Source organism: Syngnathus scovelli, chromosome 13, assembly GCF_024217435.2.
Source record: "Syngnathus scovelli strain Florida chromosome 13, RoL_Ssco_1.2, whole genome shotgun sequence".
In the NCBI taxonomy this organism is placed as follows: Eukaryota; Metazoa; Chordata; class Actinopteri; order Syngnathiformes; family Syngnathidae; genus Syngnathus; species Syngnathus scovelli.
In genome coordinates this window covers 7,867,113-7,879,539 of record NC_090859.1, presented here as the reverse complement: position 1 = coordinate 7,879,539, position 12,427 = coordinate 7,867,113, and the positions used below count along the sequence as shown (strand labels likewise).

At 39.7% G+C, this 12,427-nt stretch overlaps 2 protein-coding genes and 1 long non-coding RNA gene across 4 annotated transcripts in view; 2 read left to right on the top strand and 1 right to left on the bottom strand.

Moving 5' to 3' along the window:
• The first annotated feature begins 344 nt into the window (after nt 1–344).
• On the top strand, nt 345–6,875 carry nars1 (asparaginyl-tRNA synthetase 1). Of its 2 annotated transcripts, none has more exons than XM_049737478.2 (16): nt 345–511; nt 1,542–1,624; nt 1,947–2,012; nt 2,255–2,347; nt 2,448–2,537; nt 2,710–2,788; nt 2,877–2,947; nt 3,142–3,228; nt 3,348–3,569; nt 3,747–3,946; nt 4,204–4,339; nt 4,437–4,550; nt 5,167–5,298; nt 5,701–5,832; nt 5,938–6,097; nt 6,184–6,875. In XM_049737478.2, exons 1-15 carry the CDS (start codon nt 490–492, stop codon nt 6,067–6,069), a joined length of 1,659 nt encoding a protein of 552 aa, XP_049593435.1. In that variant the 5' UTR covers nt 345–489; the 3' UTR covers nt 6,070–6,097; nt 6,184–6,875. The 2 variants fall into 2 exon arrangements, with proteins under 2 accessions (XP_049593435.1, XP_049593434.1); XM_049737477.2 differs by having other exon boundaries at nt 353–532.
• On the bottom strand, nt 6,567–7,828 carry LOC125979360 (uncharacterized). The gene is made up of 2 exons (XR_007485306.2): nt 7,540–7,828; nt 6,567–7,432 (listed from the first exon to the last, which is right to left on the bottom strand). It is a non-coding gene; the product is annotated as an uncharacterized lncRNA (long non-coding RNA).
• An 888-nt stretch (nt 7,829–8,716) lies between these two features.
• Nucleotides 8,717–12,427, top strand: part of fech (ferrochelatase) — an 8,997-nt gene continuing 5,286 nt past the window's right edge. The window contains exons 1-8 of the mRNA XM_049737803.2: nt 8,717–8,945; nt 9,892–9,982; nt 10,084–10,203; nt 10,482–10,630; nt 10,963–11,097; nt 11,558–11,664; nt 11,880–11,978; nt 12,221–12,328. Of these exons, the coding sequence (XP_049593760.1) occupies nt 8,906–8,945; nt 9,892–9,982; nt 10,084–10,203; nt 10,482–10,630; nt 10,963–11,097; nt 11,558–11,664; nt 11,880–11,978; nt 12,221–12,328 (849 nt within the window). The 5' untranslated portion in view covers nt 8,717–8,905. The remainder of the gene's footprint in view (nt 8,946–9,891; nt 9,983–10,083; nt 10,204–10,481; nt 10,631–10,962; nt 11,098–11,557; nt 11,665–11,879; nt 11,979–12,220; nt 12,329–12,427) is intronic.

Below are 12,427 nucleotides of genomic sequence, written 5' to 3'. Positions count from 1 at the left end.
TTAAAATGAATTAATTTGGACATGAGATTTCAGTAATCTGTCTCAAAATAATGCAGAGAACATTTTAAGGACAACCAGTCAATCACGTGAGTTTAACCTACTTGTTACACTACAACTTCAGTAGACCATTACAGCAGCAGGGATTGCACTACTTTTATTACAGTGGGTGACACCAAAAATACCAATAATTTGATCCCCAAAAATAACTCAACTGGAATATTTTGACGCACCGATGACACAAAAACTACAAATACTTTTTAAGTATTATTGGACTACATGTTTGGCTTCCACCAATTGCATATGCGGGTATTTAATCGAAGTCGAAGGTGTCCAATCAGCGCCGGTCTTCTGCCTTGCCCGGAAGAAGGACACTGAAATTCCGGATTTCAGCGAATGCGGCTGGATCGGCAAAGCACCGGCAGTTTTCTCTTGCGGTGTGTGTTGTACTGAATCATTTTGTTAGCGGACTACAGCAGCCCCTGGACTGACATGGCTACAGATATAACCAAAGGTGTGGACCAATTGTCTGTTGGTAAGAAAGCAATGGAAATCTGAAAGCTAACTATGTTAGCCACCTAGCTTCTGATGACATGTGAACGGTAGCTTACCAATTGCATCAGTCAGGAGCATGCTAGCATTTAGCATGCTAGTAATTCCCAAGCTCCAAGATTCAATTCTATTTTCACCAGTTTGCTGTGAAGTAACGCCCTGTTAACGTGCTAACAAAAGATGTATTACACGGTAGGATTGTAAAACTGGCGTGATGTGCAAATGAGATCATTCAAGGTACCATCACAGCTGTCAGAATCTAGTGTTGCGTCAGGCATTGTCACGACTTGGTTTACACACGCACACACACACACGCGCGCACACACACAGACACACTACACGTGGGGAGTGTGACTTATTCAGTGTAGATTATGATTATGATCAATAATAGTCATCAAGCCTCTTTCATGGTATGTCACTTGAGTGTGTAAATCATGTATATTTAGCTTGTATATATTAGTGCCTCATTTTAATTCATTAATCAATCATTATTGTCATGTCTGATTAATTTCGACCATGTACTTTTGTGTCTGTATATCAAAACTACAAACGTGTCTGAAACTGATATGGGCTTTTTGAGATATTTGGATTATTTATGTGTTTATTTCATTCTCATTTCAAGATGGCAGCTTATATTAAATAATACACACATAGTTTAACTCGATGATGACTTCATTCTACTGAACATTACACCATTATTTCAAACTTTCACATCAGCACGAGATTTTGGGGGTAGTTACAAACATGTAAGTTGATGGACTAGTTTCAGTAAGCGTAAGCAGTTACATACTTGTAGTCATATCCTGAGGCAAATATTTGAATCATTTTACTGCTTGAACCAACTTAACTACAAGCTTAACCATTTGAGAACTTATGAGTAAAATAACTTTAAACAGTGACACTTGCAGTTGATCAGGTATGGTACACCTCAATTTCAAATGAAACACGTTAGGAGATTTTGTTTGTGAATCTATTTTACTTGTGCACCTCAGGGGAAATGTATGTGTCGGACAAATGTGGCAGCGACCAGGATGGAGATGGGACCGAGCAGAAACCTTTCAAGACACCTCTCAAGGTAAGCACAATAAGTTGCGTTTTAGTGGTTAACCACTGTTATTACAAATACTAACTCAAATTCATTATGGTGATTGTCAGGTTGATTTTTGTCTTTTCTTAAATTGTAATGTTGCTTGTGTATGAATTAGGAAACCACTTATAAAGTAAAACATCTACAAAACACTCTGCTCTATTAATCTAATATGAAGCAACAACTCACAAGGTCAAGCTCGACAAAATGACTGTCAAGAGTGCTTTAATGGGAATCCAATGTCGGTTATGGTGCCAACAATATTTTCACTCGGATATCTGATCATTGTGTTTTTGATTGACCTTCTCAGGCTCTGCTCTTCATTGGCAAAGAACCATTCCCTACTATCTACGTAGACTCACAGAAAGAAGAAGAGGTAGTGGTATTTCTTTGTACACATTGTGTACTTTATTTTTTATTTATTCGTTGCAACGAATGACAATCATGCAACACATCAAATCAATATTGAAAATTTGTTGCCAGCACTTTTAATTTTCAATATCTTTGTCAATTTGTTGATGTAGCTGTATTGCGTGTAAAACTTTATCCATCCTGTCTGCTTGTATTATAAAGTTAAGTTGTTGAAATTTTCTGTAATTTTTTGGCAATTTCTGTCAGCGTTGGGTCGCAATCTCCAAGACTCAGATGAAGAGTGCAAAGAAAGCTTTTAACCGTGAACAGGCCAAGAATGAATCCAAGGAGAAGAAAGAGGTGTGTGCCTCACCTGCCCCTTCACATTAGTTGTGACAATACCTCCCATTTTTTCTTCATTGATCTGACTTGTGTTTTTTGGTCCATGTTTTTTGTAAAGGCGGAAGACAATGAGAGGCGAGAGAAGAACCTGGAAGAAGCCAAGAAAATCATGATTGAAAAGGACCCCAGTTTGCCCGATCCGGAAACGGTACGTCTTTGATGTTATTGATGTTCAATTCACATTTATGTCTGTTTTTTGATTAGTCGAATGTTGGTATTCAAGGGACAATCTTAACACCAGAGCAGGTCAAATTAGGCAGCGTCGATCTCCTGCAACTTGCTTTCCTTTCTCTGTACAACTTTGGATTGTGTTTTTGCAGGTAAAAATCTACAATCTGGGATCAAAGCGAGGTCAGAGAGTCAAAGTGTTTGGATGGGTTCATCGTCTTAGGAGACAAGGTTAGAAGACTTCAAATTACATGCTCATGGCTATATTTACTGCTCTCAAAATGTTAGCCCATTTTTATTGAATTGTGTTTGTCTACAGGCAAAAACTTGATGTTTATCGTGCTAAGAGATGGAACTGGTTTCCTGCAGTGTGTGCTGTCTGATAAACTGGTAAAACCTAACCCATAATTACCTTTTAAAAAAAAACAAAAAAAAAACAACAACAATCGAAATTGCTCAGTGAGTGACACCACTATTTATTATATTGTAATGGTTATCTTTTACTTGTTCAAGTTCCCTTTCTTTTTTAATCTTTAACAATTTATTAACATCTGCTAACTACCTGTTCTTGTTCTTGTCTTTAGTGTCAGTGCTATAATGGCTTATTGTTGTCCACGGAGAGCAGTGTAGCTCTTTATGGGACTGTGACACCAGTTCCTGAAGGAAAACAGGTTAGCACAGCTGCCTATCATGTACACAAGCAGGAAAAAATACTTGATTATATATTATGTATTTCTTTCACTACATTTCCACATTGCAAAGAAAATATAAACTTCCGTTACTCCCCTAGGCACCAGGAGGCCACGAGCTCCACTGCGACTTCTGGGAGCTGATCGGCCTGGCGCCAGCAGGCGGGGCCGACAACATCTTGAATGAAGAGTCGGACGTGGATGTCCAGCTTAACAACCGACACATGATGATCCGAGGAGAGAACGTTTCCAAGGTCCTCAAAGTCCGATCTACGGTCACACAGTGCTTCAGGGAACACTTCTTCAGCCGTGGTTACTACGAGGTGAAGCACACCATTGAGAAGTCATTTTATTTTAGTCTGGTATTGCAGGACTAGTTTGAGGGACTTATCGGTCCAATTATTGATAAGTGTCACACCATCACACCATCTGTATGATTGTACTCAGTGATGAGATCTCACTTTGAGTCTTGTGACATCTGCTTCCTGTTTCCTGCTCAGGTCAGTCCTCCAACTTTGGTGCAGACTCAGGTGGAGGGCGGCTCCACGCTGTTCAACCTCAACTACTTTGGCGAGCAGGCTTACCTGACACAGTCATCCCAGCTTTACCTGGAGACATGCATACCTGCGCTGGGCGACTGCTTCTGCGTCGCTCAGTCATACCGAGCTGAACAGTCCCGCACCCGCAGGCACCTCTCAGAGTGAGCATGCCAATCTATTCTCAAGCCAACCATAACAAATGTCCGCATTCTTCAGTCAGTAACCTGAACATGAACCAGAAAAGACAGCCAGAAAAAGGTGCTGTTAGTCAACGACTATTTGTTGTCTGATAGAGTCTCAAGGTGCTTCCTTGTAACCCAGCAAGCTGGTTTTGTAGGAGAATACCAAGAAAAATTCTGTGTGAAGTGGAACCACAACGTGTTGCCAAATGCCATCACCATTTTTTTAACGCTTGCAGGTATACTCACATTGAAGCAGAATGTCCCTTCATAACCTTTGACGATCTGCTGAACAAACTGGAGGATTTAGTGTGTGATGTTGTGGACCGAGTGCTAAAATCTCCTGCTGCGCAACTGCTCTATGACATCAACCCGGTCGGTACCAAACGAGATCAAGTCCCATCTTTTCCGTTGTTGTTTTGGGGAGGCAATTACATTCTCATGTTATTTTATTTTTTGATGATGTACTCAGGACTTCAAACCCCCTAAAAGGCCATTCAAGAGGATGAACTACTCCGATGCCATCGTGTGGCTCAAAGAACATGACGTCAAGAAGGATGATGGCACCTACTATGAGTTTGGAGAGGTGAGCATAACACAGACAGACAACTGTTATTTTAATATCTTTGCTCTTTGCTGTAGTCCGAACAAGAAGCATTGTTAAAATAAAGAAATCATCTGCATAACAGAAATTTCAAAAAACAAAATTTCTTTTGGTTGAAAAAATATTCAGTAAACTACTGTAGTTCAGGGACTGAACCCTGCTACAAACTGTGCAAATCTGCAACTATGACCCCCAAGCAGTATAATTACTTATAGAGGCCACAAGATGACTGGAAAGTACTGTAATTCCCTTCAGTAAATAGTCATTCCTTTGCAGCAAAATGACACAAGGTGGCGCAAAAGTAACGCTAATTGATTTATAAAAGATTTGCATGAGGACTTAAATGTGGAATTTGCTGTGGTTTTTAGCAAATAATAGAAGATTTGTTCCTCAAGAAAATTTCAAAATATTTGATTTTGCAAATGGAACACTGAGAATATGTTAGTGAACATATTCTACTGGAGCAGCACTTTGCTGAATATAATTCTATTTTCAAATTAACAGTTCTCAGGGATTGACTGTACATTCTTTTTAAATCAAACATGTTATCCTAATAACATTCCACTAATTTGTCTTATCCTGTTTTTGTGTCCGTCAGGACATCCCAGAGGCCCCCGAGAGGCTGATGACAGATGCCATCAATGAAACAATTCTGCTTTGTCGCTTCCCAGCTGAGATCAAATCCTTCTACATGCAGCGCTGCGCTGAGGACAGGCGGCTCACAGAATCGGTAAGCGCCATTATTGATCGCACTGGCCTCAATTCAAAACTAAGTGCTGCATTCTGCCATGGTGAAAAGATTGATATTTGGATCGACAGCTAAATTGTTCAACTGCTCATGCTGCATTGTGATCTTAATAGGGGTCCTTATGTGCCTCGTTTTCTCTTAATCCAGTAGAGCTCAGCGCTGACCTACATTGAAAATATAAATCGAAATCCCGACATAGTTGTATACTGTAAAACCTTTTTTTTTTTATAAAAACCTACCCCATCTAGTATTTGGGGGCGCGGGCAGAACAAACTACAGATAACTGAATCACGTTAAAGACTGCATTGCAGTGAAAATTTAAATTCTTCAGTGTAGAAAAATGGTGTCCCAACTTAACCCTCTTGACATGTCCGCCATTCGCAGGTTGACGTTTTGATGCCAAATGTGGGTGAGATTGTTGGTGGCTCGATGCGTACCTGGGATGCTGAGGAGCTGTTGGATGGCTATAAGAGGGAAGGCATCGACCCAACCCCGTACTATTGGTACACTGATCAGGTAAGCAACCATTTTCCAGGTGTCTTGTTTTTTTCTTGCTCCTCTGCTTAAATGAGCATGTTTTCTACCCAAACGCATTACGAATTTCTTTCTCGTACCATTCAGAGGAAGTATGGCACGTGTCCTCATGGCGGTTATGGCCTCGGTCTCGAGCGTTTCCTCACCTGGCTGCTGAACAGACACCACATCAGAGACGTCTGCCTTTACCCACGATTCATCCAACGCTGCCGGCCCTAAACACATACTCGCATCATGACACACTCAAGTATGGGCCATCGTGTAAAGCTCAATATCAAATCAGATACAGCACCATTGTATACATTTGTTCCAATTGTTTTTTTCCTGTTGCAGGTTTTGTTTCACATAGTTCCCAAATTGAGATCCAATCACCAAGTTGTTCCCTGTGTGGTGCTCATCTTCACTTCCGATCATGTCCCATAATTAGTGCACTAACGTCACCTTCTGCTCTCTAAATCAAACACGTTTCTGTAATTGTGTAAAAATACTGAATGCCCTTGATCATTTCCTGCCTTAAATGCGGTCTTTCTAGCTCCACATACGCTGTGACAGAGGCTTAGCAAGTCATTTATAGTTAGGTTAGTACAAAGTGGCAACATGACTACATTTTTTTTTGCAATTGGTACTCTCATTTTTCCTCACCTGTCCAAATATTCTTGGAGGAAGAAATGTCAACATGGTGTCTTCAGATTGTTTACTGAACAAATGTCTCTGGGGTTGATACAAGAACGTTGGCCTTCCATGACAAAAAGTAAAGGCAAGAAAATACACCTTCCACGCATGTATTGGTGATGCTGTGTATTTACACTTGGGCAAAACTTAAAATCACGATCGGCAATTTTGTGCTTTGTAGTGCTGACGAACATTTGACTCTACTGTCTTGCAAAGAAACGAACAAAAAACCTGGACCGCTACTGGTGATTATGGTTGTCTACATGGAATCAAAATGTTTGTGATCTGCGAAAATTGGAAAATACAACACTTCAATAAAACGATGCAAACGAATGACGTAGTAATCATCCTAAGATTTGGTGTGTGATTTTAATTGTGTTTTTGGCTTCATTGTACAGTTGCAATGACAGTAAAACAGCTTTGAATATTTCAGACCTTCTGTCATAATATAATTGTGTTTCTTAGACTATTGAAATCTATTTAAAAATATTTAAATTTAACATGACAATGTGACTGCAAACTTGCTCTGGCTTAGGGGGTTATTTGGTCACTAGATGGAATAGTTTTGGAAGTGGTTCTAGGTATTAAAAGTTTCAAAACCACTGATAGACTAACCTCTAAGCTTTTGAATGCACGCCCAACGGTTTCAAAATTTTTTGCACAATTTACGGTTGTCTAACTAGGAACTGAATGGCAAATTTCACAACAGGTGTTTCATCATGAATTGACCAATACATTTCCTGGCTCCATTTAAATCACAATTCAAACAGTCCCCTTCATCATGCTGTTCACATTTTAACATCACAAGACCAATATGACACCTAACAACTGTCCAACAGAGTTCAACATTGTGGGACAGGATATTCAGAGAAACGATCACTCTTTTCATCAGCAGGTTGCAACAGGGAGACTGGAAGAGTCACAGAAAGACATAAAAAAAGATTTCTCTTGTAAAGTTTAAAGTGCATTTAAGACTGATCTTGAAATTTCACCCTGTACTGTAGCATATAACCTTACTTTTGAGAGGAGCGTATATCCTGTAAATCTTGCCCCAAGCAGTGAAACTCTTGTCCGGTTGAAATTCCTGTTACAAAGAAGAGTAAATAACGAGTAGCTGGCAGTACATCAAATGATGAAGATGTTGATGCAACAAATAGTGTACACCGTAATGAGGCGCTCACTCGTGTTATGAAGACACGAGTTTGGGCTTGTTGGTTTGAAATGTATCTCCTTTACGGGAACAAGAGTGAAGGACTGAAAATTGTTTTGAAAGAAGGAACTTGCTTATCTGTTGCATAGATCAAGAAAAAAAAATCAGTACAACCTTAAGCCTGTGTGTGCGTGTGTATGCGTGCGTGCGTGTGAACATATATATGTATATATACATATGTATATAAATTACACATTGTGATAATTGTACATAACTCAGCAGGGGTGTCAAACTCAGTCGCGGGCCACATTGTAGTCTTAGCTTTATTCGGAGGGCCATTATGACTGTCAACTCAAATAAATGTATGAGCACCTCATATTATATACAATAAAAGCAACAAAACAAACTGACAAATAAGTCGTTTTCAAATCAGACGAGTAAAAACTGGTCAGATATTAAAAAAAAGATATTATTAAAAGTGAAGACAATTTGCAATTCTAGTAATGAGACACAAACTTGATGCACAATTTTTCTTCGCGGGCCACATAAAATGATGTGGCGGGCCGTATCTGGCCTCCGGGCCTTGTGTTTGATACAAGGGCTCCAAAGAGTGGGTGCATCTACTACAACGAAGGTGTGGTTATGTTACGTAGACCGGGTAGCGTGACGTAATTGTAGCAGATTTGCATCAAGCTGTCAAGCTAAAGTAAGTAATCAAACGGAAGTCACAGCATTGGACCTGAACAATTAAGTATCCCCAGTTCCATTTAAAATAGATAAATAAATAACAATCATAACTTTTACAACAATAAAAACAAAAAATGGACTCTTTATGCGTAGAAAGGTTATAATCATTGTTGTTTTGGTATTTTTTTACAAAAATAGGAAGTAACTTTGTTCAACCTTCCTTTCAATTTCAACTTACTTTACGCTGTAAGAATATGTTATGTCTTGTCGGTACTGGATAGTAGGTAATTGGTAGGGAAAAAAGTCCGTTTTGGGAAACTTGTACCGTTGAAAAATATCCGGAAGTAATAAACATGCTGCCGAACTTGACATCATTGGTAACAACCAGCTGGAAGCGATAGCTGAAGGAATCTCGTTGACACATCGGACAACAAAATACGCGGGACAGAGGAAGACTCGCTTGCACAGTTACAGAGACAAGAAGTGCACGACTTATTTGTCAGGTTAATTTTTTGGGGGGGCGAGTGACAAAAATTGGAAACTATAATGATGACAGTCCTGGGCAACGCCGGTCGCTTGATCCAATGTGAGTAGTACTACCAAGCTGAGTTAGCTCAGGCGAGGCTATGTTTAGAAATACGAATTGCGATTTATTTGCATACATTTTATATGTAGTAAACTAAAGTTGTGTCTTAGGTGTAGCCTAATCACACTTGCAAATCAACTATGTAGCCATGCTTGGAGTAAATTACATGAATACATCGTTGACATTGGCATCAGTTTCATAAATCAGCGACAAGGTAGATGCATAACGCTCATTTTCCGCTGTGGACTTTCCACAATAAAAATATTTTGTCGTAAGTGTTCTTCACCTTCCTGTAAATTCGGTTTGTAACAGATCTTATTATCTGAAATAAGTGTTTATAGCCCAGATAATCTTCAATTTAGGCCATTTCATCGCTATTTAAAGTTCACAAGCCTCGCTCTGTATTTTTTTATTTTGTAAGCAAAATGTATATTTCCGTTACCGGTTAACGTTAACGACGTTTTTACCTACAGGTCAGAATGAGTACGATGACTATTCAGTGTTACTTTTTCGTAATAAAATGTATGTATTGATTCCAGTATGTTCATTTGAATAATAACCGTTATAGCCAGAAATATTTTATATTTTTCCAGTGGTGTATTTAGTCAGAGTTATGCAATTACAGCATTTTCAACTTGCGTAATATCAATTGGGACCCTGGTGGTGTCTCACGGTATTGCCGCACGAGAAATGAATGATTCTTGTATTGTGGACAGAATTGCGCTGTTAGATATGTTTTCTTTTATCTTGACATTATTGACTTACAAAAAACAAAACGAAAAAGAGGAAATGGATGTTACTATCGGTTGTTTGAGGATATAGAAGTTTGTTTTGAAGCAAAAAGTGACTGGTTGTAAAGTTCATCTCGTGTCAACATGTACGTCTCAGTCATTCACTTTTCTGAGCAATGGATATGTCAGATGAATTAATTTTGTATCTGCTGCAGTTGCCAGGAGCAGTGTCAGCCTTGGCACGAGGACTCATGCTACTGTTGCAGCTTTGGCCCATAATGTGACCCCAGAAACACAGGACAATAGGTGAAATGCCAGCACGCCAGCACGCTTGTATTTTTTTTCTTTGCAGGCGAGGCGGGGAAATGGCATTGAACTTAATTGCTGCTTTTGAACCTGTTTTGCAGGAAACCCAAGACAGGCATCTTGATGCTAAATATGGGAGGACCTGAGAAACTGGAAGATGTACATGATTTCCTGTTGAGGCTCTTCATGGACACAGACTTGATGAAACTCCCAGTACAGAAGTACGACTTAGTCGACACACATTTGTAAAATTTTAACTTGATCTTTTATTCGGTTATGATAAATAGGTGAAGGTTGATCTACATTCAGTCTCATCCTGTATGTTACCTTGAAGATGTAGACAGCCCCCTTGCGTTCATGTGACTGTCAGTGGGTTAAATCTTTGTAATGTCTGGTTTAGACCAATTGTGTCAACAGTCCAAAAACGTTGGATCATTTCTTGATTGTTAGTAATGTACAGTACATTTTATATCTGTAATCGTTCTTTGCTCATCCACAGTAAACTTGGCCCATTCATTGCCAAGCGCCGCACGCCCAAGATCCAGGAGCAGTATAGTAAGATTGGAGGAGGCTCACCCATCAAACGTTGGACCGCCATGCAGGGAGAGGGCATGGTGAAGCTGTTGGATGAAATGAGCCCTGAGACAGGTGAGTGTGAATATCCATCCAAACAGCACTTTAATTTATAAGCACTTCAAAAGTTTCTGGATTAGGATTTGTTTGTATCAGCCGCATTCTGCGGGTGCGAAATAAAGATAGCATGTCGTTGAAGGTGTGGCTACTCACACGCCTGCTTCACACCTCACTGATAACAACACGGCCTTAGCTGCAAGTCAAAATAAACTGACGAATGACCACCAAATCCAAATCTGATATTGTTGACAACTTGTCCCCTGCAAGTCTCCTGTACACCTCACCCATATCAATTATAGTCTTACTTTACATAGCACTTTGAAAATGTTCATTTTCTTTCCCACCAGCCCCTCATAAGTTCTACATCGGTTTCCGGTATGTCCACCCACTGACTGAAGAGGCCATCGAGGAGATGGAGAAAGACGGAGTGGACCGAGCTGTGGCATTCACACAATATCCTCAGTATAGCTGCTCAACCACAGGTCAAAAACACACATCATATTATGTATATTGTATTGTATCACTATGAAGTTAAAGTACCTTGGGCTCCACATCAGGCTCATGATGTGCAGCCCAATAATAAAACTCTGGGTTCTTATTGACAGTGGCCAAATGTTTGTACACATACCTGTACAAAAAAAATCTCCAAAAAAGAGAAACTATTCTTCCTTTATTTTATTTGTTTTATTATCCACTCTGTTGTTATGATTAGCGTTAGCCAAAAATGTCCACCCTGTGATTGTCCACCTGTCAACTAGCTCACATATATTGCAGTTTGCGTGCACATTTTTTTGTTTGAACTTAACTTATATTTAAAATGGTGGGGGCTTGACAGTTTGCGATTCTAACTGCAAAAATTATGGATGACATTACAACTGACAAGCTGTGAACAGCAAAACGTATTTATGTTCTAAATGTGATTCTTTGTTGTTGTCTAAACAGGTAGCAGTTTAAACGCCATTTACCGTTACTACAGAAGCAGAGGCGAGAGGCCAAAAATGTGCTGGAGTGTCATTGACCGTTGGCCTACTCACCCTCTTCTGGTGGAGGTTAGAGACGAACGCATGCACACACTAATGGGGCAGAAAGAACAAGGCAAATGATTAAAAACATGACATTTAGGCTCAGCGTTTTCATAGCAAATCATGAGTTGAAACTGCTTGCAAGCTACATAATTAGATCTCAATATGTGATTTTGGTAGAGGAAAGCTGCATTTTATTTGATGAAAATAACACTTGTCTGCGTGCTTGTGTGTATGTGCAGTGTTTTGCAGAACACGTGAGTAATGAGCTGCTGAAGTTTCCAGAAGAAAAGAGAGATGATGTAGTGATTCTATTCTCAGCGCATTCACTTCCCATGGCTGTAAGTGTAACATGATCTTGCATGTCCTGCTTTACTCTCTTACTTTACCTCTAATGTTATTTTAAAATGAACTCTTTGATCAATAGACAAAATCTTAAAACATTTTGTTGTACAATAAAATTAATTGCATGATATAATATTTACCCGAAGAAACAAACACATTTGCGAACAATTAAGCTATACATGTTTACTCCCCTACTGTACTCATGACCGACCGTCCTACTGTTGTGTATTGTTTACAGGTTGTAAACAGAGGCGATCCATACCCCCAGGAAGTGGGTGCTACAGTCCAGAGAGTTATGGAGAGACTTGGACACTGTAACCCTTACAGACTAGTGTGGCAGTCCAGGGTAACTTCACACACACTTTAGAATTTAGAGTGCTGGTCCAGTGGATCTGTCTGGTGGTTATCTAGTTTGGCATAGGACACACAAAGGTTCAGTGGCTCT